At 47.1% G+C, this 27,014-nt stretch overlaps 1 protein-coding gene across 2 annotated transcripts in view; it reads right to left on the reverse strand.

Moving 5' to 3' along the window:
- Positions 1 to 27,014, reverse strand: part of LOC101940447 (casein kinase II subunit alpha-like) — a 50,202-nt gene that overhangs the window by 18,842 nt on the left and 4,346 nt on the right. Inside the window, exon 2 of one of the 2 annotated variants that reach the window (XM_005291136.4) lies at positions 1,817 to 1,952. The exons of the other annotated variant lie outside the window; for it this stretch is intronic. Coding sequence (XP_005291193.1) covers positions 1,817 to 1,917 — 101 coding nt within the window. The 5' untranslated portion in view covers positions 1,918 to 1,952. The remainder of the gene's footprint in view (positions 1 to 1,816; positions 1,953 to 27,014) is intronic. 2 annotated transcript variants of the gene reach the window in all.

The raw sequence follows: 27,014 nt of genomic DNA on the forward strand, positions 1-27,014 counted from the left end.
TAATCTTAACAAGGGGGAATCAGGAAATAATAGGATAAATACCACCCAGAGAACCTGCATTTAAGTTAAATCATCAGGGCCTCATGAAATTCACCTGAGAGGACTAAAGGAACTAGCGAAGTATTGGTAATTATTTCTGGCAGGTTAGGGAGGAAAGGCATAAAGCCTCCAAAGATCTGATAAGAGTAAACAAGGTGGGGAAAGAAAGGGAACAACAGGCGGAGAGTTTGACTTCATACTCAAGGTTTGGGGGCTGGCTCAGGAGATTAGGAATTGGACAAGGAACCTTTCATCTCCAGGTGACCGGTCCCAGTCCAGGCTGTTGAGTGGCCTGTATATGAAATGAGTTTGGGGCAGGGGGTATCTCTCAGTCCCGTTCCCAGTGGACAGAACAAACTCAACACTGCAGTTAGCGCTGACTGTTGCCAGTCCCAGCACAGCAGAGTGGGCCTGGTACTAGCTCATATGAAGTTTTAAGTGAAAAGCTAAAGCTTAGTTTACAGATGTACCTATCGTCACTAGCACTCGAAGAGCAGCCCACTTCCGCAGCGGTGAGAAGTCCCACATTCCAAACCGGCCACCACACAAGACTGGCAAAGACCCTCTCCACACGAGGGTCATTTGTCAAGCTTACCACCAGCTCCACTGATGCTAGGAGCATTGGGAACCCTGCTATAGGGGCATTGCTGGCTGCCAAGAGCATTTTCAGTGCTGTCATTTAGATCTGCTCTGAGTGGAGTTACAGGACTTGGTGTTGAAAACGAGAGAGGCCACAGGATGCCTATCTATACCTAAAGCTAACATGTATCAGAGGGGTAGCCGTGTTAGTCTGGATCTGTAAAAAGCAACAAACAGTCCTGTGGCACCTTATAGACTAACAGATGTATTGGAGCATAAGCTTTCGTGGGTGAATACCCACTTCGTCAGATGCATGTAGTGGAAATTTCCAGAGGCAGGTATAAAAAATTTCCACTAAATGCATCTGACAAAGTGGATATTCACCCACGAAAGCTCATGCTCCAATACATCTGTTAGTCTATAAGGTGCCACAGGACTCTTTGTCGCTTCCTAAAGCTAACAGTCAGTTCAGCTCCACGGGTGTTAGCAATGATGGGAAAGTACCCAAAGCACAGACAGAGCTGAAGAGACCAGCTCAGAGCAATAGGGGCTTCAAAATTTGTTTGGAAAATGATTCACTATAACTTGATTTTAATCTTCTTTTAAATTATAAAAACTTACCAAAGCCCGAATCCTCAGTAGCTCCCCCTACAGACTATGCTCTGCAAATCCTAATCACAGCATTAGGCACTTAGGCCAATGTTTTCAAATGCAGGTGCTTAAAGCTGGGCACCACAATGAAAATGGCTGAATTTTCAGAGGTGCTGGGGACCTGGAATGGCAGGCGCTCAGTACCTCTGAAAGGGAAGCCACTTATTGCCAGTGTTCCATCTACTAGGCAGTGTGACCTAGTAGAGCACTCACTGGACCAGGCCTCTGGAGACCTGGGTTCTTCACCCCACTTTGCCACTGGCTTGCTACTCGGGCAAGCCAAAGCCCTTCTCTGTGCCTCAGTTTCCCCATCTCTAAAAAGGGGGTAATGATAACGATACAAGATGCCTCCTTTCTAAAGTGCTTTGAGATCTAGTGATGGTAAGAGCTAGGTATCATTATTATTAAGGTGCTCAAATATATATTTCAGAAGCCTGACTTTAGCCCCATTTGACAATATGGGCCAATGATATTACGGTGCTAAGCAACCTAGAAATACCACAAGCCAGTAAAGAAGTCCCTGGGGTTTCCCTGACCCCAGCCATACCCCCATTCCACGACGTGTGACTCGTAGTCCCAGTACTCGCGGGGTCTCTGAGTGTTCACATCTGCATAGACCCTGGCTCGACTCGGCGCTGGGCCCGACATGCTTCCACAGACAGGGGATCAGCACCTCAATCACCCTAAAAAATACAAACACAAACCAATGGAAATGAGACTCAAACTCACCAGCAAAAGGGAAAGGGAGGATAAGCAGGCAAATTGCTGAGCAAACATGAACGGGAAGGGGTCTATGGAAAAAGGAGCTGGGCGAGCACACGCAGGACTAGCAGTGGCTTGTACTTCCAGGACAGAGGCTAGACACATTTCTAGCTGCCAGGGGCACTGTGCTCCAGCTCTACTCCAACACAGGGAAGAACCAGCCTCTCACCCCGTTCAGGTCAGCAGCACGTGTGCAAGAGAATGAAGGAAGCCCACACTCCCACCGCTGGCCAGATTCCGGCCTCCTCTTGGTGACAAGACCTCGGGTGTGCAGAACTGACAGCCCTTTTAGCCTCTGGCTGCACACACGCTCCCTCCTCCCTGCCCCAAGCACACTCCCTATCCACCCAGGGGGCCAATTAAGCTAACAGCACAAACCTCCCTCCACTGGTCTCCAGTTTCAAGAGCTCCACAGCAATTAAGAACAAGCGCCACCAAATCCTCACTGAACCAGTTAGCTGCCATCTGAAAGCTGCTTCCCCAAAGGAGAAAGCCAGAAAAAGGAAGAGCCTAGAAAAAGCGGTCAGTACCGAGCCAGGATACAAACCACCAGCAGAGGTAAAACTCAGATCTGTCTCAAGACCGGAAGGTTTACATCAGGGGCAGCTCCCAAACCGCCCAACCCAGAGCACTCCTGGCAAAGGCCACATCTTCTGGGCCTAAAATACAGCAGGTCACAGCCATCCATCCTGTCTGAGAGAGGACGGCCTGCAGAGACAAACCCCATGTAATGCTCCATTACAGCCGCACCAACCCAAATGGCATGTACTGCCTGAGCAATTCTCACGTCTCCTCACTCTGCTTAGCCGGCGTGATCCTCCACAAGGAGCCGACCTTCCCGCTCAGGCACCTCTGGTAACTGGTCCCTTCTCCAGGCAGGAAGGGAGGCCAGAATGGCCTCAGGGCAGGTCACCACACCCTTTCCTCAGGGTCAGGGTGAGCAGTTCCTTGACTCTCCCCAGGCTCGCTGTGCCAGGGCACATCTGGCTTAAATGCAGCCTCCTGTGTGCTGACAATCAAGCACAACCAGGAATAATTACGGTGCCCACTGGCACAAGACCCAGGAACAAGGGGTTTCAGTGAAAGGGGCAGAACCATGGCTCTAGGCAATGAGGAGGGACGACAGGTCACATTCTTTCAGAACTCACAAATGGACTCCGAGTGGGGTACCCAAACGTCGCTATACTAGGGACTCCACTGGCGCGTTGCCAGGAGCTCAAAGCCCCGACGGAAACATCCATAAACAGGGACACAGGGACCAAGGCAACTACAGATCCAGGCACCCAAAGGATGAAGAGCGAACTCTGCACGCGGAGACCTGCCGACTCGCCTCCCGCCAAGCAGGGGGGTAAAGAGCAATGATTTAAAAACAAAATCGGACTTTTTTTATTTAAATTGAATTTTTTTGATAAAATGCTTTTTGAGGAAAAAACCTATCTAAAGATAGTTTTAATTAAGACACATTATAACTCAGCAATATCTCATCATGGAATAGGGATTATAAATTCTAATTCTACAGCATGAGACAATATATTCATGTCATGTTTACGAAAAGTTTTGTAAATAAATTCCAATAGCTCATGGATTGGGACTCAATCTTGTGGGGTTCCAGGGGCTTCTGTATAGATTCTTTAGGTTAATCTTTCGATCTACCCAATGGGACTCAGTGCTCAGTCTAGAACAGACATGGGCAAACTACGGCCCCCGAGCCCCCGGCCCCTCCCAAGCTGTTCCCCCTCCCCCGCAGCCTCACCTCGCCATGTCACGGGGGCGCACTGGCCAGGAGAGCGGGGAGGGAGACTCACCCGCAGCCTCACCTCGCCGTGTCGCGGGGGCGCGCTGGCTAGGAGAGCGGGGAGGGAGGCTCACCGGCAGCCTCACCTCGCCATGTCACGGGGGCGCACTGGCCAGGAGAGCGGGGAGGGAGGCTCACCCGCAGCCTCCAGGGAGCAGGCAGGCAGTGCGGGTGGCGGAAGCGCCGCGAACGCAGGCAGAGGACTCAGGACGACACCGGGCGGCTGTGCAGCCAGCCGGACAGAAGCTGCGCTTTGAAGGGGAAACCGCAGCTTCTCTCTGGCTGCATGGCTGTCCCTACTCCGCCTGAGTCCTCCGCCCGCGTTCGCAGGGACGCATTCGGAAGGGGACCAGGAGGGGGTTCGATGGGGGGGGGGTCCCAGGGGGCCAGTTAGGGGCAGGGCGTCCTGAGAGGGGGCGGTCAGGGGACAAGAAGCAGGGGGGGTTGGATAGGGGGTGGGGTCCCGGGGCCTGGCTGGGGGCAGGGATGTGGACAGAGGTCGGGGCAGTCCAGGGACAGGGATCAGGGGGGGTTGGATAGGGTGTGGGGTGCTGGCGGGCTTGTCAGGGGGCAGGAGGAGTTGGATAGGAGGTGGGGTCCCGGGGGCATGTCAGGGGGCAGGGGTGTGGATAGGGGTCAGGGCAGTCAGGGGACAGGCAGCAGGAGGGGTTGGATAGGAGGTGGGGTACCGGAGGGCAGTTAGGGGACAAGGAGCAGGGGGGTTGGATAGGGGGTGTTGGGTCCCAGGGGGGCGATTAGGGGACAAGGAGCAGGGGGGGTTGGGTAAGGGAGCAGGGGCCCTGGGGGGACAGTCAGGGAGGAGGGGGCGGTTGGATGGGGTGGAGGTTCTGGGGTGGTGGTCAGGGGATGGGGAACAGGGAGGGTTGGGAGTGGAAGTCCCAGGGGACTTGTCGGGAGGCGGGGATGTGGATAGGGGTTGGGAGGGCAGTCAGGGGACAGGGGGGTTGAATAAGGTGGTGGGATGCCGGGGGCGGGGGGAGCAGTCAGGAGGCGGGGCGGTGTGTGGATAGGGGTCGGGGCGGTCAGGGGACAAGGAGCAGGGGGGTTAGATGGGTCGGAAGTTCTGAAGGGGGCAGTTAGGGGGTGGGAAATAGAAGGGGTCGGATATGGGGTGGGGGCCAGGCTGTTTGGGGAGGCACAGCCTTCCCTACCCGGCCCTCCATACAGTTTTGGAACCCCGATGTGGCCCTTGGGCCAAAAAGTTTGCGCCCCCCGCCCCCAGTCTAGAAGATACCATCAGAGATGCTTAGTATTGCAGTTCTCAAACTGTGGATTTGTCTCCCCAGAGGTAACAGGCTTGTTAACAGCAAAAATATTTTTAATTAAATAAATAACTAAATAAATAACATATAGAGGCAGGATGGATTTGATTTCAATCAATTTTATTTAAATCACGATTTAAATCACTAGTCACGAAGACTCAATTTAATCATGGATTTCTACATAGAAGTGCATTCTTGTTGATTATACCCTTAATACATATCCTTCATAACTCAGAGATAGATGTAGGTTACATTTTTAGAAGGTACACACTATATATTTTTTAAGTGATTTATTTTGAAAACTTTTCAGATTAGTTTTACAGCTATATCAAAAAATGAATGATTGTTTGGTTATTTCATTTACCAAAGGTAATTGAAACAAATATTTATGAAGTCATTGGGAGGTGAACTCTCTCCAATTCAACAGGTTAGTCATTAATATTTGGAGGATTTTCTTGCCATGCTGGATTAGGAGGGGAACATCACCAGACAGACATTTAAATTGTTTTATTTAACTAGAACAACAATGTTATATATTCTGGATTTTTTTCCCTTCAACAGCAAACATATAATATTTTAACAAAACAAGCATCTGAATTTCTGAATTTAAACATTCAAGTTTTTTAAAACCAGGTTTGTTTTTGTTAAAATTGTTTTAAAGTAAAATAGTTAAATGAAATATTAAAAAAAATTAAATTTACTATGTTAGCCAGGTCAACATGAGAAACTTAAAATATTGTTTTCTGCAGCTAACTCAGTCGTCTTCACCTTCATTTTCCTGTTTGTTCATAATCTGGAAAAGAAAAACAAGCTTTCCTGCTTTGTCAGGTCCCAAACAACTTCTCAATTTGGAATGAATTAGTTCAAAGGAAGAAAATATTCTTTCTACACCGGCAGAAGAAGCTACTGCTGTTAAAAGTGAGATTATCACTTCAACAGTCTCTGAATCCAAGTGCTTAAGTGACTTCCACCAGTTCACTGATGTGACTTTCTTTAAAACATCATCAGCAAACATATATTTCTTGAATGGTTCACCCTTAGCTCTGAAGTTTATTATAGTCGGCATTAAGGAGAGATGGTTGTTGGATGTCCATGTCATAGCCAACTCCTCTTCTTCACCAGTTAAGGTTTGACCCTGGTACCGAGTATTGAGAATATTTGCAAGAAAATGACCTGGAGATGGTGCTTGTCCCATTGGCTTTTTTTAATGCTTGAAATGTAACTCTGTCATTGCATATATCTCTTTTTAAGATCTCACTCAGTTCCTTCCAGATTTCAACAGCATCAGCAATAAAACAGCTATGTCCCTGCATTTTGTTCAAGGCTACAGAAATAGGCTTCAGGGTACTCAGCATGTGTTCAACATTTCTCTTAAGCCCAATGTTGAGAACTTTGGCTGTGACAGAGCCATCTTATTTTTTCACGATTTTGTTCACAAACTGTCATCAGATTAGGCCAGTTCTTGATATAGTGCTCAAAACAGTACACTACTAAGTTCCATCGCACGTCTTGTGGGAGAGTTAGCTTGGTTCCTCCCACTTTTTTCAGAGCAGCTGCTGCAAAGTGGTTGTTATGGAAGTATTTTGCAATTTCAACAACGTTAGCCTTTATTTCTGGAACACTGAAGTCTTTGGCTAGGAGGTGCCTCAAAGGAGCACTGCAACCGTATATTGTTAGCTTGGGACTCTCTTCACTCTCTTCTAATAATTTCTTCCCATCTTGGATACATTTGCAGCATTGTCTGTGACCAAGCTCCGTACTAGACATTTGAAATTGTTCAGTTTGTTATAGCTTTTACTGCTACCTCTTGTAAGTATTCTGCTGTGTGTGCATTTCCTGATGTAAGAGAGAACTTAATTTTGCAAAGGGAAGCCACAGGGTAACCCTAAAATGCCAAAACCCCAATGGTATTGGGCCAAAGGTGTGGCATGACAAAAATCATTGTAGATGGACACTTGCAATGGATTTGTTGTTATTGCTGATGGTGATTTTGTAACTAATGTGTTGCTATTACCAAGAACTGTAAAAATGTACAATGTGCCTAATCTTTTGGAAAAACCCTTGAACATGTTAAGAGTGATACATGAGAACACATTTTATGTTAAAAGACTTTGTGATACAGATGTTTCACAGTTAGTGCCTGTAACCAGTCTTGGGACTTTTCACAGGAGAAAAGACATTCCAGACTTCATATGATGTATGAAAAGGGAAACTGAGGCACGCTGCCAAATTGCTTTCACGGCTAAATGCCAAGATTCCTATACTATGGACAACACTAATATCTACATTGTCTTGATATTAATTGGGTTCCAAACATTTGCCAGAACTTGTATGGATAAAGTAGCTATGTTCTTTAGCTCTTGGCAAGATCACATGAAACATACAGGAGCCGTGCTGCAAGAGCAGATCCAATCCACTATTGTTCTAACCAAGTTTTACCTTGGGTCTGTAAAAAGATTAAATCATATTATTGAACATGGCTTTGATAAACCATTTCTGTTATGCACTGATACGGCTTCTAACCCAATATTAACTGCAGTGAGACAGAACCCAGGATGGGGAGCTCTTGGGATGCAGTCAGCAATGTTTGTGTCACCCCTTCCTGCATCAATTTTGTGTTGAGGGTGTGACAGTATTGACATGAACTGTGATTGACACCTCCTCATCTATTATTGGGAGTGGACTACATCCACCCTGATTGAATTGGCCCTGTCAACACTGGTTCTCCACTTGTGAAGTAACTCCCTGCTCTCCATGTGTCAATATATAATGCCTGCATCTGTAACTTTCACTCTATGCATCCGAAGAAGTGAGGTTTTTACTCACGAAAGCTTATGCCCAAATAAATCTGTTAGTCTTTAAGGTGCCACCAGACTCCTTGTTGTTTTTGTGACCATATAAGTCATTCTTGCAACCAACGTCCTATAGTTGCACCAAATCTTGTACAAAGGAGGTCAAGAAGATGTCTATGAAAAGGTTGTAATTTGTTGGTTATGATTATGCTGTCTGTATGTGTGTATCATTTTTGTATTTGAAGTTATGAATATTGGCTCTGTACTTGTATCTCAGTGTGTTGTCTAAGTAGCACCAGTGAAGCATTTGGCCAGCTTCTTGAGAAGGGACGATTCAGATTAAGTGCCCAATCAAGAAACACTTAACTGACAATGGACCTTGGGAGACGCCAATCCACATCTGAGGAGTCTTCCTGGGAACATTCAAGGTAGCATGTGAGCAATGGCTGCTCTCCCTGTAAAGAACCGAGTCATGCATGAACATGTGACTTGCCCATGTGACTCCAAACTCCACCTGGCTGCTGTGATGTTCCACAGGAAGAACAAAGGGGTCCTTCCACATGGCAGAGGATATAAAAGGCCCTGGAAACCCCTCCATTTTGTCTTCAATCCTGCGTCAAGCCTCTGGAGGGACTTTGCTACAAACAGAAGCTCTACACAAAGGACTGATGACCCATCCCAGCTGGGGATGTTCCAGAGACTTGATTTGAACCTGCAGTTTATTCCATCACTGCTACAAGCCTGAACCAAGAACTTTGCCATTACTGTATGTAATTGATTACATGTAACCAGTTTTAGCTCTCATCTATATTTCTTTCTTTTTATGAATAAACCTTTAGATTTTAGATTCTAAAGGATTGGCAATGGCATGATTTGTGGGAAGATCTGACTGGTATAGTGTCCTAGGTCTGGGGCTTGGTCCTTTGGGATCGAGAGAACCTTTTTTCTTTTACTGGGGTATTGGTTTTCATAACCATTCGTCCTCATAATGAGTGGCACTGGTGGTGGTACTGGAAAACTGGAGTATCTGAGGGAATTGCTTGTATGACTTCTGGTTAACCAGTGGGGTGAGACCGAAGTCCCCTCTGTCTGGCTGGTTTGGTGCCTTAATAGTGAAGAAACCCCAGCCTTGGGCTGTGACTGCCCTGCTCTAAGCAATTTGTCCTGAATTGACACTCTCGGTAGTGTCCCGCCAGAGGCCGCATCGTTACACACAGCCAAAGTTCTCAACATTGGGCTTAAGAGAAATGTTGAACACATGCTGAGTACCTGAAGCCTATTTCTGTAGCCTTGAACAAAATGCAGGAAAATTGCTGTTTTACTGCTGACGCTGTTAAAATTTGGAAGGAACTGAGTGAGATCTTAAAAAGAGAAATATGAGAAATTCCAGATTATGAACAAACAGGAAAATGAAGGTGAAGACGACCGAGTTAGCTGCAGAAAACAATATTTTAAGTTTCTCACATTGACCTGGCTGACACAGTCAATTTAATTTTTTTTTTAAATAGTTCATTTAACTATTTTACTTTAAAACAATTTTAACAAAAACAAACCTGATTTTAAAAAACTCGAATGTTTAACCAAATTCAGAAATTCATATACTTGTTTTATTAAAATATTATATGTTTGCTGTTGAAGGGAAAAAAATCCAGAATATATAACATTGTTGTTCTAGTTAAATAAAACAATTTAAATGTCTGTCTGGTGATGTTCCCCTCCTAATCCAGCATGGCAAGAAAATCCTCCAAATATTAATGACTAACCTGTTGAACTGGAGATAGTTCACCTCCCCATGACTTCATAAATATCTGCTTCAATTACCTTTGGTAAATGAAATAACCAAACAATCATTCATTTTCTGATATAGCTGTAAAACTAATCTGAAAAGTTTTCAAAATAAATCACTTTAAAAATGTATAGTGTGTACCTTCTAAAAATGAAACCTACCTCTATCTCTGAGTTGTGAAGAACATGTATTAAGGTTATAACAACCAACAAGAATGCACTTTTATATAGAAATCCATGATTAAATCGAGTCTTCCTGACTAGTGATTTAAATCAATTTGATTTAAATCAAATCCACCCTGGTGTCAAGCCTCTGTACTGAAGACGAAGACAATAACAAGTCACGCTGTGAGCCATATCAGGCCACTTGTGGTCCATGGAGCCATTCCTGATAGCAGCTTGTACCTACACATCCGGAGAAGGGCTCAAAGAGACACTGTTGACCAAGTGCTTAGCACTGCAGAACACTATAGGTTACAGAAACCACATACACACTCGCTGAAGGAGGATAAGGCAGGATGGCCTGTCCTACCTCTGATTGGACATGTATCTGTCAGCCCTTGACATTTATGTTTCCTTATGCTGAACCCAACTGCTGTCTTTGTAGGCTTCCAACAACTGTTCTGATCTCCCAGCCCAACAGGAAACTAGCAAAAACTTCACAGCCAACATAGATTATGTTTTAGAAAAATATATTCTTTAACACACACAAAATCCTGGACTCTGTTCCTCTAGGAAATCCAACCGTCAAGTTAACTCCAAGAAATTGCATGGCACATCTCGAAGGCACCTGTCCACCCAAAGGTGACAGAAAGCACAAACACACAGCGTTTACATAACGCTTTTCCATTTGCAGTACCCTGGACAAACACTAAGTAAACCTCACAAGCCCCACGTGAAGGAGGTATTACCCCGTTTGGGAAACTGAGGCACACAAAGGTAAAGCAACTTCTCCAGGGTCACAGAGTGAGACAGGAGCAGAGCTGGGATTACTAGAATCAGAGTTTCTGGCGCTCCATGATATGCTCAGGGCACTAGATCATATTGCCTCTCATCGTTACCAAGAGCCAATTAAGGAGATTCAAAGACTCAAAATAAGACATTGAAAAATCTTGTTAGTTCCCATCTGTAACTACTCAGGAAAAAGATATTTCTGGGGGGAGAGCATACAAAATGGGAAATACTGAGATCATCCTGCCATTCAATAAATCAGGGAGGCCTCCTCCGCTAGGACAGCATGTTCAGTTCTGTTCATCACATCTCAGAAAGGATAGAGCAGAATCAGTGGGAGGCTGAGTTGGACAGGAGACACAGACTGTTGACTTCAGAGAGGAAATGACAAAGGTGTATAAAATAACAAATAGGGTAGAGAGAGTAAATTGCGTGTTCCTATTTACCCTCTCAAATAATACAAAAACAGGCCCATAGTCAATGAAACTGAAAGACAGCAAATTGATAAAAGGGAATACATGTGATAAACCTGTAGAATTCACGGTCACAAAATATCTCTGAGGCCAAGAGCCTAGTAGGATTAAACCTGGGGTTGGCTAGATTGGAGGGGGGTTCCATTCTTGGTTTCTATTGTAACAGGCTCAAGGTATGGGAAAAGCTGAAAACCACTAGCTTAGATATTACTATGGAGAACAACTACAGTTACCACAGACAGGGAGGAAAAAAATAGGAGGGACATCAATCCTCCTTCAAGGAATAAGCCAACCACTTCCTGTCTGGAGTTAGGACAAAACTACCCCAAGAGGCAGGTTATTCCATAACCGTCCACCTTCCTCTGAAGCATCTGGTACCGGCCACTGGGAGAGACAAGATACTGAACTAGATGTTTCCCTGGTCTGATCCAATATAACAGTGCCTGTTTCTCTAGATGAGCCAACCTCTAGCCACGTAGGCTCAATTCCTACAGCATGCTGCCCAGTGCTTCAGGCTTCACACGCGAGTCTAGTGAAATAAACAAGAAACGCCAACATCCCATCCCAGTTATTAGGTTTTTCTAAACTAACAGCTTGAAAAGAAATCTCCTCTTATTAATTTTAGCTTTTTATTACTTACTTTTAAAGGCCCTAACAGATATGGCCCTCTCATGAGGGGAACTTCTAATATCATGTCCTGGGTTTCCGACCCCTCCATTGAGATCAGGTTTGACAGGCCTTTTGGCTTATCCAAGTTTAACTTAAAAATTCTGCCAGCAGCTCGTTTGCTAATCAAGCTCCCCGACAGTGGAATTCGCTCCCCGTTTCAACGTCGAGGCCCCAGTGTGGGGTGGATTTTTAAACTAAAATAACAAACAGATGTGGGCTATGGCATTTAGTCTTCTAATGTTGGTGTTCTGAATATTTTTTATCAGTGTGGATAAAAATCAACAATTTTTAAAAATAAAAAAATAAAAAAATATTTTTTTATTTAAAAATTGGATTTTTTTGATACGTTTTTTCCTCAAAAATTTGTTATCTAAAGAAAGTTTTAATTAAGATACATGATAGCTCAAAGATATCGCATCATGGAATCAGGTTTCAGAGAGGTAGCCGTGTATAGGGATTATAAATTCTAATTCTGTAGTATGAGACAATATATTCATGTCATGTTTAAGAAAATGTTTGTAAATAAATTCCAATAGTTCATGGATTAAGGACCCAATCTTATGGGGTTCCAGGGGCTTCTGTATAGATTATTTAGGTTAATCTTTCGATCTACCCAATGGGACTCAGTGCTCAGTCGAAAAGACACCATCAGAGATGCTTAGTTTTGCAGTTCTCAAACTGTGGATTTGCGTCTCCCAAGATAACAGCAAAAATGGGTTTAAATAAATAAATAAATAATAGACCTCAACCCTATGGTCCCTCTGCAAATTTGTGTACACAGAGTCAATCCCTTACCTCTCTCTAAAAGTGCAAAGTTTCAAAAAGTTCAATGACTCGAAGATTGTTGGGGGCGGAATAGATCTGGACAAGGAGAAGAAGTCTGGAGATAAATATGAGAAGGGCAGGACAGGCAGTAGAAACAAAAGTGAAACTGTTTGAGCAGCATATTCCTGAAGTCTTGGGGTCTTTCTGAGTGTAGCCTTCATTGATTTGAGATCTACCATCCCATTCTCTCACTAGAAGGGAAAACCTAGGCTGGCAGCAGGCCGTAAAAGAGACCCATTTGGGGAATATTTTCATGAAGTTCCTCTACCTGTGGGTAAAACAGGCATGCGTGCAAAATGCAAACAGTGCAACAAAGAAATGCAAGGCCTGGTTGCCCGAATGAAACAACATCATGAGAAGTGTTCAACATCATGAGGAAACTGCGTTGAAGATAATGAAAGGAACATGTCTGAACATGCAGGATCTTCAGGTTGGTAAGCTTTTTTATTTCATACTTTTTTCTTAAGGACTGCCTGTCTTCCTTCTGGACTATTCTTGAATTCTCATGTTTGAGCAAAAAATATAGTTGTTATTCTATGGTACTATCATGTTAGATGCAGTTGTGATAAAAAATAAAGAGCTGAAATAGGCAGATCTTCCTTTTACAATTTCACCTTTAAAGTAGTACTGAGTGTCGGCGAATGCAACGAGTCACACTAAAGGAGCAGTATGGTAATAATAATGAAATAACTGCATTGACTTATTTTGTTTCGGAGAATCCAGCCTCAACATACAGGATTCTGAAGACTATCCACCTTCAACATCACCATTATTTTCTATAGTTTCAGAGTTATCTGCCAATGCTAGTGTTTCAGTCACATCATGTAGGTCACATAGCCACAGTAGATCACCTGTAGCAAAAAGAAAAAAAAAATCTCCATCATCCAGAAACAACCATGGATACGTTTGTGTGAAGAACCAGCAGATTACAAAAAGAGGTCACTGATGAAAAAATTGCCCCGTTTGTTTATGCAACAAACTCTCCTTTCCGTATGACTGAGAACGGACACTTCATTAACATGGTTCTGTCATTAAGACCAAGGTACAGTCCACCCAACAGAGCAGATGTCGCAGGCAAATTGCTGGATAAAGTGTATGAAAGAGAAATTGAGCAGTGTGCAAAAGGTCTAGAGGGTGAAATTGTTAACCTGAGTCTTGATGGGTGGAGCAATGTCCACAATGATCCTGTGGTATGTGCTTGTGTGACAACAGAAGAAGGGAATGTCTTCCTTACAGAAACAACTGATACATCAGGAAATGCACACACAGCAGAATACTTGCAAGAAGTAGCAGTAAAAGCTATAACAAACTGTGAAAAATAAATTAAAATGTGCCATGTTTGTCTTTCTTCCACAGGACAGAAGTGACTTTGTCTGTAAAAAGTGCAAGCTGGTCTCCATATTGGAAGAGAATGTTCGAGGTCTGGAGAAACAAGCATCAACCCTGCGTTGCATGAGAGAAAATGAAGATTTCCTGGACAGACGTCAGGATATGCTTCTGCGGGCACAAAGTTCTGAAGAATCAGAGCAGGCTGCGTAGCGGGGACAGAAGGACGATGAAGAAAATTGGCAGCATGTGACCTCCAGAAGAAGAAAGAGGAGCGACCATGTACCAGCAATGCAGATACAGGTGAGCAACTGTTTTCATGTTCTCTCCACAGGTACTAATGCAGAAGTGGACTAGATGATATATCTGAGGGAAGGGAGCAGATGACGATTCAACCGATTGGAAGGCATGAGATGCACTGCCCTAGGGATGGGGTTCCATGACCACCACTGACAAGAGAAGGAGGCGGGTGGTGGTGGTTGAGGATTCCCTCCTCAGGGGGACTAAGTCATCTATCTGCCATCCCAAATGGGAAAACCGAGAAGTGTGCTGCTTGCCAGGAGCTGGGATTCACGATGTGACGGAGAGACTGCTGAGACTCATCAAGCCCTCGGATCGCTACCCCTTCCTGCTTCTCCACGTAGGCACCAATGATACTGCCAAGAATGACCTTGAGCGGATCACTGCAGACTACGTGGCACTGGGAAGAAGGATAAAGGAGTTTGAGGCGCAAGTGGTGTTCTCGTCCATCTTCCCTGTGGAAGGAAAAGGCCTGGGTAGAGACCGTCGAATTGTGGAAGTCAACGAATGGCTACGCAGGTGGTGTCGGAGAGAAGGCTTTGGGATTCTTTGACCGTGGGATGGTGTTCCAAGAAGGAGGAGTGCTAGGCAGAGATGGGCTCCACCTAACGAAGAGAGGGAAGAGCATCTTCGCCAGCAGGCTGGCTAACCTAGCGAGGAGGGCTTTAAACTGGGTTCACGGGGGAAGGAGACCAAAGCCCTGAGGTAAGTGGGGAAGTGGGATACCGAGAGGAAGCATGAGCAGGAGAGTGCAAGAGAGGAGGACTCCTGTCTCATACTGAGAAAGCAGGACAATCAGTGAGTTATCTTAAGTGCCTATACACAAACGCAAGAAGCCTGGAAAACAAGCAGGGAGAACTGGAAGTCCTGGCACAGTCAAGGAATTATGATGTGATTGGAATAACAGAGACTTGGTGGGATAACTCACATGACTAGAGCACTGTCATGGATGGATATAAACTGTTCAGGAAGGACAGGCAGGGCAGAAAAGGTGGGGGGTTGCATTGTACACCTCTACCTCAATATAACGCTGTCCTCAGGAGCAAAAAAATCTTACCGCGTTATAGGTGAAACCTCGTTATATCAAACTTGCTTTGATCCACAAGAGTGCGCAGCCCTGCCCCCCCCGGAGCACTGCTTTACCGCGTTATATCAGAATTTGTGTTATATCGGGTCACGTTATATCGGGGTACAGGTGTATGTAAGAGAGCAGTATGACTGCTCAGAGCTCCGGTACGAAACTGCAGAAAAACCTGAGAGTCTCTGGATTAAGTTTAGAAGTGTGAGCAACAAGGGTAATGTCATGGTTGGAGTCTGCTATAGACCACCAGACCAGGGGGATGAGGTGGACAAGGCTTTCTTCCGGCAACTAGCAGAAGTTACTAGATCGCAGGACCTGGTTCTCATGGGAGACTTTAATCACCCTGATATCTGCTGGGAGAGCAATACAGCGGTGCACAGACAATCCAGGAAGTTTTTGGAAATTGTAGGGGACAATTTCCTGGTGCAAGTGCTGGAGGAACCAACTAGGGACAGAGCTCTTCTAGACCTGCTGCTCACAAACCGGGAAGAATTAGTAGGGGAAGCAAAAGTGGATGGGAACCTGGGAGGCAGTGACCATGAGATAGTCGAGTTCAGGATCCTGACACAGGGAAGAAAGGAAAGCAGCAGAATACAGACCCTGGACTTCAGAAAAACAGACTTTGACTCCCTCAGGGAACTGATGGGCAGGATCCCCTGGGAGAATAACATGAGGGGAAAGGAGTCCAGGAGAGCTGGCTGTATTTTAAAGAATCCTTATTGAGGTTGCAGGAACAAACCATCCCGATGTGTAGAAAGAATAGTAAATATGGCAGGCGACCAGCTTGGCTTAACAGTGAAATCCTTAAAAAGAACAGGAGTACTTGTGGCACCTTGGAGACTAACAAATTTATTAGAGCATAAGCTTTCGTGGGCAGGTCCTCAAGGAATCAATTATGAAACACTTAGAGGAGAGGAAAGTGATCAGGAACAGTCAGCATGGATTCACCAAGGGCAAGTCATGCCTGACTAACCTAATTGCCTTCCATGAGGAGATAACTGGGTCTGTGGATGAGGGGAAAGCAGTGGACGTTTTATTCCTTGACTTTAGCAAAGCTTTTGATACGGTCTCCCACAGTATTCTTGCCAGCAAGTTAAAGAAGTATGGGCTGGATGAATGGACAATAAAGTGGATAGAAAGCTGGTTAGATCGTCGGGCTCAACGGGTAGTGATCAATGGCTCCATGTCTAGTTGGCAGCCGGTTTCAAGCGGAGTGCCCCAGGGGTCGGTCCTGGGGCCAGTTTTGTTCAATATCTTCATTAATGATCTGGAGGATGGCGTGGACTGCACCCTCAGCAAGTTTGCAGATGACACTAAACTGGGAGAAGTGGTAGATACGCTGGAGGGTAGGGATCAGATACAGAGGGACCTAGACAAATTAGGGGATTGGGCCAAAAGAGATTTTATAAGGTTCAACAAGGAAAAGTGCAGAGTCCTGCACTTAGGACGGAAGAATCCCATGCACTGCTACAGACTAGGGACCAAGTGGCTAGGCAGCAGTTCTGCAGAAAAGGACCTAGGGGTTACACTGTACGAGAAGCTGGATATGAGTCAACAGTGTGCCCTTGTTGCCAAGAAGGCTAACGGCATTTTGGGCTGTATAAGTAGGGGCACTGCCAGCAGATTGAGGGACGTGATCATTCCCCTCTATTCGACATTGGTGAGGCCTCACCTGGAGTACTGTGTCCAGTTGGGCCCCACACTTACAGGGCTTTGGAGCGGAGCCCAGAGCTGAAGGGTGGAGCAGCTCCGGAGCAGTGGAGCTGCAGGTTTTTGCCTGGAGCTTGCTCCAGAGCCCAGCTCCAAAGCCCGAAGGATGTGGAACAATTGGAAAGAGTCCATCGGAGGGCAACAAAAACGATCAGGGGGCTGGAGCACATGACTTATGAGGAGGGGCTGAGGGAACTGGGATTGTTTAGTCTGCAGAAGAGAAGAACGAAGGGGGATTTGATAACTACTTTCAACTACGTGAAGGGGGGTTCCAAAGAGGATGGATCTAGACTGTTCTCAGTGGTACCAGATGACAGAACAAGGAGTAATGGTCTCAAGTTACAGTGGGGAAGGTTTAGGTCCTCAGGGACACAGATGGATTGCGGGAGAACTTCCTGTCCCAATCTTCAGCCCCAGGCAGCGAACCGCAGTGATTCTAGCAGCATGATGGTCTAACCGGAGGGTAGAGTGGGTGCAGTCAGAAACCAAGAGGGCTGCAATGGGCCTCAGAGCCCTACCCTGCTCCATCCCCCAGGAGGCAGGAAGCTGCTGATTAACTGCTCCGCGTGTGGCTTCAAAGCCTGGACTCTGAACAGAAATAAAGCAGTTTGCTTAGTTCAAAGGCGAGTGGCTGAGAGGCAGCGATGAAGCGCCTGCCCTCAGCACACGCTTCTCTCTGCCTTCCCACTCAGTGAGCACAGCACTACACAAGCCGGGCTGGAGCCGCAGAGCTCTGCCAGCCAGGCCCTCCCAAGCCCTGGTTAGGCTGAATCCAGAAGCAGGGGTGAGGAAGGATTTCCTAAGAGATAAGGGAGGAGCATTTTCCAGCAAATGCCTGCAGCCTGAGGGTGCTCTTCCCAGAGCCCAGTTCTTTGCAGCCACCTCCTAATTAACTGCATGATGGGACCCAGGAGGGCTTCCCCCCAACTTCTGCGTAGCACAAAGACCTACACGGGTAAACTCAATTCAGCTGCCCTTCTCTGAGGAATGAGGCTGCAGCACCAGAACGCTGCCCCGCCAAGGGAGCCCTATGGCAACTGAGGACTGCACTGAATTTGAGAGAGATCAAACAGGTTACACCTGCCCTCACCTTTGATGTAGTCCCTGAACATCACTGCTCCCAGCATGCAATGTAGCCTAGCCACCCAGATCAAGACAAGACACTGAACGCTGGGACCTGCAGTCACAAGGATGGCAGTGGTCTGCCCTATTTCCCTCATGTTCGGTGTGTCTGCTGGGTGGGCTTGTTACTGCAACCGAGAGTCAAACTCTGGGGGGTCCAGAGGCAGTGGCTCTGTCCAGTGACCCCAAAAGCAAGCCTGCACTCAGCTGGAAGTGACTCAGCACAGTTCCGAATCACTGCAGCCTTGTAGGCATCCGTTCTTGAAAAGGTCATCTACACAGCTGTGTCACCACTGGAGCCCCAAATCCTGCCTGCAATCATTTCCTTTCTGGTGCAGGGTTTGCCTAAACAGCTCCCCAGGCAGGAAGAACGTGTCCCCAGCCCCCTCTAAGAAATTCTGTTACAATTCCTCCCCACACTGTGGGACCCAGGACTGAGATTAGGGAAGCACATGTGCTCCTCATTCCCACGTCTCCATTAGACCATGGTGCTGAGAGGGGGATCTTAGATAAGCCCCTGAGGTAAGAGATAGATGAGATCTGTCTGTCTTAGGGTTCTTCACTGTCACCCGTCACCGCAGGATTCCAGCACGTCCATATAAAACCAACAGCAATAGTGAAGTCCCCAGTAGACTCCATGTAGTATCTGGCACATCTCTCTCATTGAAGTCAGAGCTCTGCTTGGGGTATACTTTTGTTTTGGTTGGTTGATTTGTTTGTAACAGGTTTTGTTTGGGTAGGTGGGACTGTCAATGTTCTGAGTCATTCTGATGGTGGAACAGCTTTTGCAAAAAGAAGGTTTTGCAATGTTTCATAGAGACAGTCTGACTCTGGCTCCCCTACTCTGCTCTGGAAGTTCATTGCATAGCCAGAGTCCCTTGACTGAACACTTTGTCCCCGGCACTCACGTGCTTCACCCTGGGCTTTGTGACCAGCATGGTTCTAGAGGAGCAGCTGTCACAGTGGTTCATAGATCAAAATGTAGCTGAGGCTTGATCCATTCATTGCTTTGAAGATCAGGAAAATGAGATCAGAAGATGACTGGGAGCCAGAGGAGGGATTTGAGTACGAGCCTGATGGGCTCACGGCATCTCAGACAATGGAAGAGGAAGGCAGCCTCATTCTGTACCACCCAGAGCCCATGCACTATCTTTACATTCAGCTTCAGATGCAGTGAATCACAGTGATCCAGCCTGGACGTGATAAATGTATGAACCACCGCGGGCAGGCCCTGGCCTTGAGGAAGGGACAAAGTTTCTTAGCAAGATGGAGGGGAAGGAAGCCATTTTTACACTGACACAACCTGGTTCCCCAAACTTAGTGAAGAGCCAAACAGGATCCCAGGGCTTCCCGCCACCTTGAGAAACAGGGGCAGCCCCTCTTCAATTATTTATGATTTGTATTGCAGTAGTACCGAGGAGCCTTAGTCAGGGACCAGGACTCTGCTATGCCAGGTACAGAACATACAGCCAGAACAAAAAGTGGCCCTGCCCCAAAGATCTTACCATGTAAGACAAGAGACAACAGATCATAGAATCATAGAATCATAGAATATCAGAGTTGGAAGGGACCTCAAGAGGTCATCTAGTCCAACCCCCTGCTCAAAGCAGGACCAATTCCCAGCTAAATCATCCCAGCCAGGGCTTTGTCAAGCCGGGCCTTAAAAACCTCCAAGGAAGGAGACTCCACCACCTCCCTAGGTAACGCATTCCAGTGTTTCACCACCCTCCTAGTGAAGTAGTTTTTCCTGATATCCAACCTGGACTTCCCCCACCGCAACTTGAGACCATTGCTCCTTGTTCTGTCATCTGCCACCACTGAGAACAGCCGAGCTCCATCCTCTTTGGAACCCCCCTTCAGGTAGTTGAAGGCTGCTATCAAATCCCCCCTCATTCTTCTCTTCTGGAGACTAAACAATCCCAGTTCTCTCAGCCTCTCCTCATAAGTCATATGCTCCAGACCCCTAATCATTTTTGTTGCCCTCCGCTGGACTCTTTCCAATTTTTCCACATCCTTCTTGTAGTGTGGGGCCCAAAACTGGACACAGTATTCCAGATGAGGCCTCACCAATGTCGAATAAAGGGGAACGATCACGTCCCTCGATCTGCTGGCAATGCCCCTACTTATACAGCCCAAAATGCCGTTAGCCTTCTTGGCAACAAGAGCACACTGTTGACTCATATCCAGCTTCTCGTCCACTGTGACCCCTAGGTCCTTTTCAGCAGAACTGCTACCTAGCCATTCGGTCCCTACCAATGGATACAAACAGACCAATGGGGGAGAACAAGGGAACAGTACTGATCAGCATGGCAGGCAGTGGTCTCAGCACACCAGCAGCCGTCCACTGTCAAGTTTTTTGTAGGCATCACGGCAAAGGAGAATTTTAAAGAGGGATTTGACGGAAATAAATGATGCGGCTTTTCAGATGTTTGCAGGGAGTTCCTCCATGTGCGAGGGGCAACATGGGAGACAGCATAGAAGTACTTGTTTGAAAATGTAACAAGTGGACAACGAAGGCTGGAACCACTGGTAGAGCAGGTGTCGGAGTCCACAGCTTGACAGCGTACTAGAGATGGTAGGTAGGGTAGGGATAGGCTTCCAAGTGAAGACAAATAGTTGGGTTTGATCTCAGGGAAGAAAAGGGAGCAAGAGGACGGATGCAAATTGGGGGTGACAAAGTGATGAGCTAAGAAAATGATTTTTGCAGCAGCTTTTTGAAATGGATAGAAGTGGGGGAAGACTGCATTTTGTCAAGGGCAGCCAGAAGGATGCTGAAGTAGTTGAGATGCAAGATTATGAAGTTCACCAGAAGGTGGGAGTGGTCTCTCAGCTAGTGTTTCCCCCTTTCCACCCAGCATCCCTTCACCTTGCCCAAGTTCAGTTTGAGCCAGCTCCTCTTCATCCAAGAACTGATTTCCTGTGGGCAGTCGGACTTCTGAGTGACCGTGGTGGTTGCATTTGTAGCAAAGGAGATATCTAGCTGAGTTTCATGTGCATATTGTCGGCAGTTGAACCCACAGTCTCTCTCTCTATCTCTATCTCTCCTAGTAGCCTCATGTCGATACTAAGGAGAAGGGGGATAGTCTGGATCCCAGAAAGTGAGGATTTTCTGAGAAGAGGAGCAGTTACCCATCACCACTTTACCCATGCTCAGGTTCCCACCATAGGGACACACACTGGAGCATTAGGACTATCCCTCTGCAAGAACAGGCCACAGTCCCTAAAGTGGGCAAACTTTTTGGCCCGAATGCCACCTCTGGCTATAGAAATTATGGCAGGCCATGAATGCTCACGAATTTGGGATTGAGGTGCAGGAGGGGGTGAGGGCTCTGCCTGGGGGTGCAGGCTCCGGGGTGGGGCCAGAAGTGAGGAGTTCAGGGTGCAGGAGGGGGCTCTGGGCTAGGGCAGGGGGGAGGGGGAGAGGGCTCAGGCTGGGGGTGCAGACTCTGGGGTTGGACTGGGGATGAGGGATTTGGGGTGAGGGCAGTGCTCCAGGCTGTGACTGAGTGGTTCAGAGGGTGGGAAGGGGATCAGGGATGGGGCAGGGGGTTGGGGCATGGGTGGTGCCTCAGGGGTGCAAGCTCCGGACGGCGCTTACCTCAAGCAGCTCCCGGAAGCAGTGGCATGTCCCCCCATCCTGCTCCTATGCAGAGGTGCAGCCAGGCAGCTCTGCTGTGTGCTGCCCCATCCGCAGGCACCGCCCCTACAGCTCCCGGCCAATGGGAGCTGTGGAGGCGGCGCTTGGGGCAGGGGGAGCGTGCAAAGCCCCCTGGCTGCCCCTATGTGTAGGAGCCAGAGCAGGGATATGCCACTACTTCCGGGAGCCGCACAAAGTGGCCCCCGATCCTGCTCCCAGCTGGAGCACAGCAAGCCCCAGACCCCGCTCCCCAGCAGGAGCGCAAGGGCTGGATTAAAACAGCTGGCGGGCCGGATGCGGCCCGTGGGCCATAGTTTGCCCACCCCTGCCCTAAGAGATTCCAATAGTCTGCAGGCAAATGGGCACATACACACTCAAACGTTTGCATGATGGGAGCCTGCTTGAGACACCAGAGGCAACGAGCCCACATGGAGAAGTGATCACCATTCGAGGAATCCATTCAGGAGCCCTCTGCCTCTTACTCCTGGCAGCACATCACTGGACTGCAGAGTGTGTCCCTCATCTACGAGCCTAAGACATAACATGATGATACCCTGCTCACGGCACAGGGCCACAAATACTCCATGAGCATCCCACATTAGAGAATAATAAATGAAGCACCCACAGAAGTAGCCATTCACCCTCAGGGTACAGGTTACCAGCCCGAAAGCACTTCAACTTTACATCCACATTTAACCAAACAACAATTTACATAGGTTCATGAGGTGCATTTTGCCTAAAGTATGGAATCTGCATCCCAGAGCTATGGCCCTAGGAGTGATCCTGCCTCCCCTATCGATGCTGACTACTCTGGCTTCCTGACTCTCCCATGTCCATGGCGCAGGTGAAAATGAGGAGGGGATGGGGCCTGTGTGCTACATATGCAGCCATCTGAGATTATACCAAAAGGGAGGCTCACAGGTAAATCACCAGCACACATTTGTTCTTCAAAACTCTGACTGGAGGTGCAAGTATTAAAATTCAACACGAGAGCTTAAGGAGCAAGATAAGATTCAACCCATGTGAAAGGAAAGGTAGTTCCTTTAAGTCTTATTCACTGCAAAATAGCATGTCAGACTGACAACTACGATGTGCTCACTTAAAGGACCCTACCACAGCCAGGCGAGGAGACATTGTTAAGGCTGAGGTGGGAACATTAACTCTCTGCTCCTGACTTTTGTGCAATTAAAATCTCATAATGTGTCAGTAAAGGGTGTTTTTGGCTATACAATTCCCGTTTGTAACTGAATTATTTAGGGTAGCATGGAGGAGAAATGGAATGGAATGAAGGGAAATGTAGGCAGAACATCAGAAAAACTCTCCTGGCCCTGAGATATATTAGTGCAGCAGAATTCTCTCTCCAGGGAAGGGGGGGAAGCCCTAGACTGATCAAAGAGAATAGACTACACAGAACAATCCTTCCCTGGCCTTAAGGGATAAGTCTGCACGGGACCCAATAGACTTCTCCCTATCTGATTTCTGTGAGTAAATGAATTCTGCTGGGACCAACCGCTACAACCAGAAAAACAAAGGGAAACGAAGATATCTTTCTGTTCATTGCTATGCCAGGAGAGTCGTACTAAGGGAACTTGGGTTGGCCGCTGCTGGACAACATGCACAATTCCAATGTAAGGCTCATGAACTGAAGGCGTTTGGTCCATAAACTTCACAAGAATGTTCTCTTGTGTGAAAACGGAGCAGACCAGCTTCCTGTGTAAGCCAGAGGCTCTCCTCAGAGCTGGCTACTCAGAGAAAGGGCTGACTAGGCAAGGTCTGTCCTGGCCATTTCTCTCCCACCCCTTGGGGGGAGGTTATAATTCTTAGTTATCATTAAGATGCATGGTCAAAAACTGCTCACCAACTTCTACAGTGCAGCCCGCAGTTTCCCTCACATTCATTAATCTTAGGTCCTTATATGGCCCCGATTATCATAGTATCTGACGCCTCACAAACGTTAACATATTTATGCTCACACACACCCTGTGAGGCAGGGCAGGGCTAACACTCACATTTTACAAATAGGAAACTGAGGCACAGAAAAACTAAGTGACTTGCCCAAGATCCCAGAGGAAGTCCAGAAACTGCGCCCAGGCCTCCAGAGTCGCAGGCTAGCTTCCCTCCCATTTAAAATGAACCTCAGGCCCTTGGGGCCAGCAAGTACTGCCCCTCGCGTCAGGGTGTAACTGGATCTCCCTAGTCACATGATAAGATTCCTAGTTCTAGCACTCTGTCTCCCCTGTTGTATAGGGTTAAACTACAAGAAGGGGGGTGGGGGCCTGCCTCTTGGTTTTTTGCCGGGAGACTGAGCCCACCAGATGACCGGATGGGAAGCACAATCGTGTGCAAGAGGAGCTTGGCAAGACTCAGACACTGAGCAGAACTGCAGTAGCTTAGCTCATTGAGAGAATGAGCCGTACACCATGGGAGCATCAGCCACTCCCATTCAAACTGTATGGGGAAGGAGAAATTTAGGGGATCCTCACTGAGATGGTGGGACTGAAATCCTAATGCTGGCCTTCCGTGAGCTTAGCAAATGGACAGCGCGGTGGTATAAGAGAGCCAAGAAAGCTGGAGCTGTATTTCACGGAGGATAGATGCTCTGTCAGACCCAGAGTAGTCTATCCCCCACCAGGAACTCATGCAGGATTGCTCCCTAGAGTGTAATTACTCAGTGTCTTTCCCCAAATCAATGTTTCCAATCCCAAGACCTCTGCAGGTTCTCCCATGCTGCTCATCAGAGGGAATAGGTTTCAAAGAGCAAGGACTCAAAAGGTTGAAGTTCACGGGGTAGAGGTAACAGACAGTGATCACAGTGGTTCCATATGAACCAACCCTTCAGGAGTCCTTTCCCCTGAACTTTGAGAACCCCATCTCTCAGCACTACTGCTACAAAAGAGCCTGGGGGGGGGTGTCTCATGTTTATTTTCTCTCCTTCAAGCAGCAGCTCAGGCTTAGCAGGATGTGGAATGCCCTGGGGAAAGGGACTGCAACATTCAGAGACTGATACTTGCATCTGAGGAGCATAAATGCAGTTGTAAACCTCATCCTCTCCGCCTCGAAGGTCAGCAAAGGGTGATGATCTTTTGGTGACCTAGCATCAATCGTCAGACAAGTTCTCTAACTATGGCCCCGGATTCCTTCTGGGCCCCAACACCAGGGTGACAGAAGACCCAAGCACTGTTTGAAATTTCTAGATTGTTGGGCAGCACTAATCACTACAAATGTTGTGAACCTTACATATTTTTTCTCCACTGCCAGGTGCCTCTCAGCTGGCCAGTCCTCCACAATTCACAGCTTAGATCATTACTGGAACTATTCTAGACTGTGAATCACTGTATAAAACCAGAATGCTTCCAGTCAGCTCCAGAATCTCACCCCTCTCAAACAATACAGCTACCAACCTACTTCTCAGAGAGTCACTTGTATCCAAAACAGCCTCTCAGAACACCAAGAGCCAAACAACAGACACAGGCCTGACAACAATACCTTCCTTCTCTGAACTCAGCCCATTTGCACAATTGAAAACCTTGAAACCACCACAAAAAAACCCAAACCACGAGCTACCACTGTAATCCATGACCTTGGCTAGTGAAAGAGACTCAAGACCAGGGTTTCTCAAACTGGGGTCTCCGCTTGTGTAGGGAAAGCCCCTCGCAGGCCGGGCCGGTTTGTTTACCTGCCCCTGCTTCCAGCAGCTCCCATTGGCCCGGAGCAGCGAACCGCGGCCAGTGGGAGCCGCGATCAGCCGAACCTGCAGAAGGGGCGAGGAAAACAAACTGGCCCGGCCCGCCAGGGGCTTTCCCTACACAAGCAGCGACCCCAGTTTGAGAAACCCTGCTCAAGACTATTTAAGATTCTTAACAATGAAGTTTTCTTTCACTTTTGGAGAAGCAGCTCTGGATAGCTTTAAGTCACCAACAAAAATATTCTCTGATGCCATGGGTTTTTTTTACTTATTTCAGCTCCACCAACAGGGAATCATGCTCAGATATCAAATAATTGCAGTTTAAACATTTTAGTATTCCTCCCTTTGAAAATTGCCTCTTGCATGAGCTAACGTCAAAATCTTGCTACAGTTCACACATTGTGGTATAGTGTGATTTCACTGAGCGCACAGACAAAAACACCAGACAATCAGACGTATACAAAGATTTCAAAAGGGAGAGATTGTAAGTATTTTAATCTCAAAAAGTCCTTAATTGATTCAAGATGTTCAGAAAACAGTCGTGGTGGCAATGAAGTTTCACTGTAAGTCTCTGAAAGCTTGAGGAATTCTATGGTTTTTGTGGGGGGAGATTATAAGGCCGATTTTGATGCCCCTTGTAAAGGGGCAGTGGTGGCAATCAGGGTGTGATTCTGCACTGCGATGCCCACAGACAGAGCTCTGGTGGACACAGAATCCTATCTGAAAAATGGCAGCCCCCAACAGCACAGACCTCCTACACCACGCTGAGGCATTGAGAGCCAGTAGTCATAGGGGAAAGTGCTGCAACACGGGAGTTTTGACTGGTAGCTTGAGTCAGGATTCCTACGGGCATTCCTAGCTCTGCCACCAACTCCAACGCTGACCTCGGGCACTTCAGTGACTCAGTTTCCTCATCTGTTAAATGGGGATAATGATAGTTACCCACCTCACAGAAATGTTTTAACAATTCACAAGTGAATGTTTGCAAAGGGGTTTGAGGCCCTTGCATAGAAATTAATATAGATTATGATTTATAGTTGTATTGCTGCAGAACCTAAAAGCTTCAATCAGGGATCAGGGGCCTATAGTGCTAGGCACTGTGCTCAGACATCACACTATTGCAGTACAATCCTCTTCAGGGGGCCTGCACAGAAAGTAAAATGACTTGTGCCCTTTATGATCTACAAAGAAGAAACGAAAGTCAGTTCTACATATCTTTTCTGCTTGTTATTGTTCATTGCAAATTCATGTCTTGTCTACCCTTTTCCTCTAGAATAGAGGTTCTCAAGCTGTGGTCTGTGGGTCACCAGTGGACCACGAGTTCCATTCAGGTGGTTCGCGGCTAGTTCCATCTAAGGTGCGTGCCTGGGTGGCTGCACACAAGAGAATGAAGGGCCACCCACCTAATCAGTGGAGCTGCCCTGGCATGGCTCCACTAATTATGTGCCTGGACCCTGGAGAAGACGCACATGTAAGGTGAGGTGGTGGCCTTGGGGGGAATAGGGGGTAGGTAGGTGGGAGGGGGCAGCAGGAATTTGGGACGTGCAGG

The sequence above is a fragment of the Chrysemys picta genome, chromosome 2 (genome assembly GCF_011386835.1).
Source record: "Chrysemys picta bellii isolate R12L10 chromosome 2, ASM1138683v2, whole genome shotgun sequence".
NCBI classification, from domain to species: Eukaryota; Metazoa; Chordata; order Testudines; family Emydidae; genus Chrysemys; species Chrysemys picta.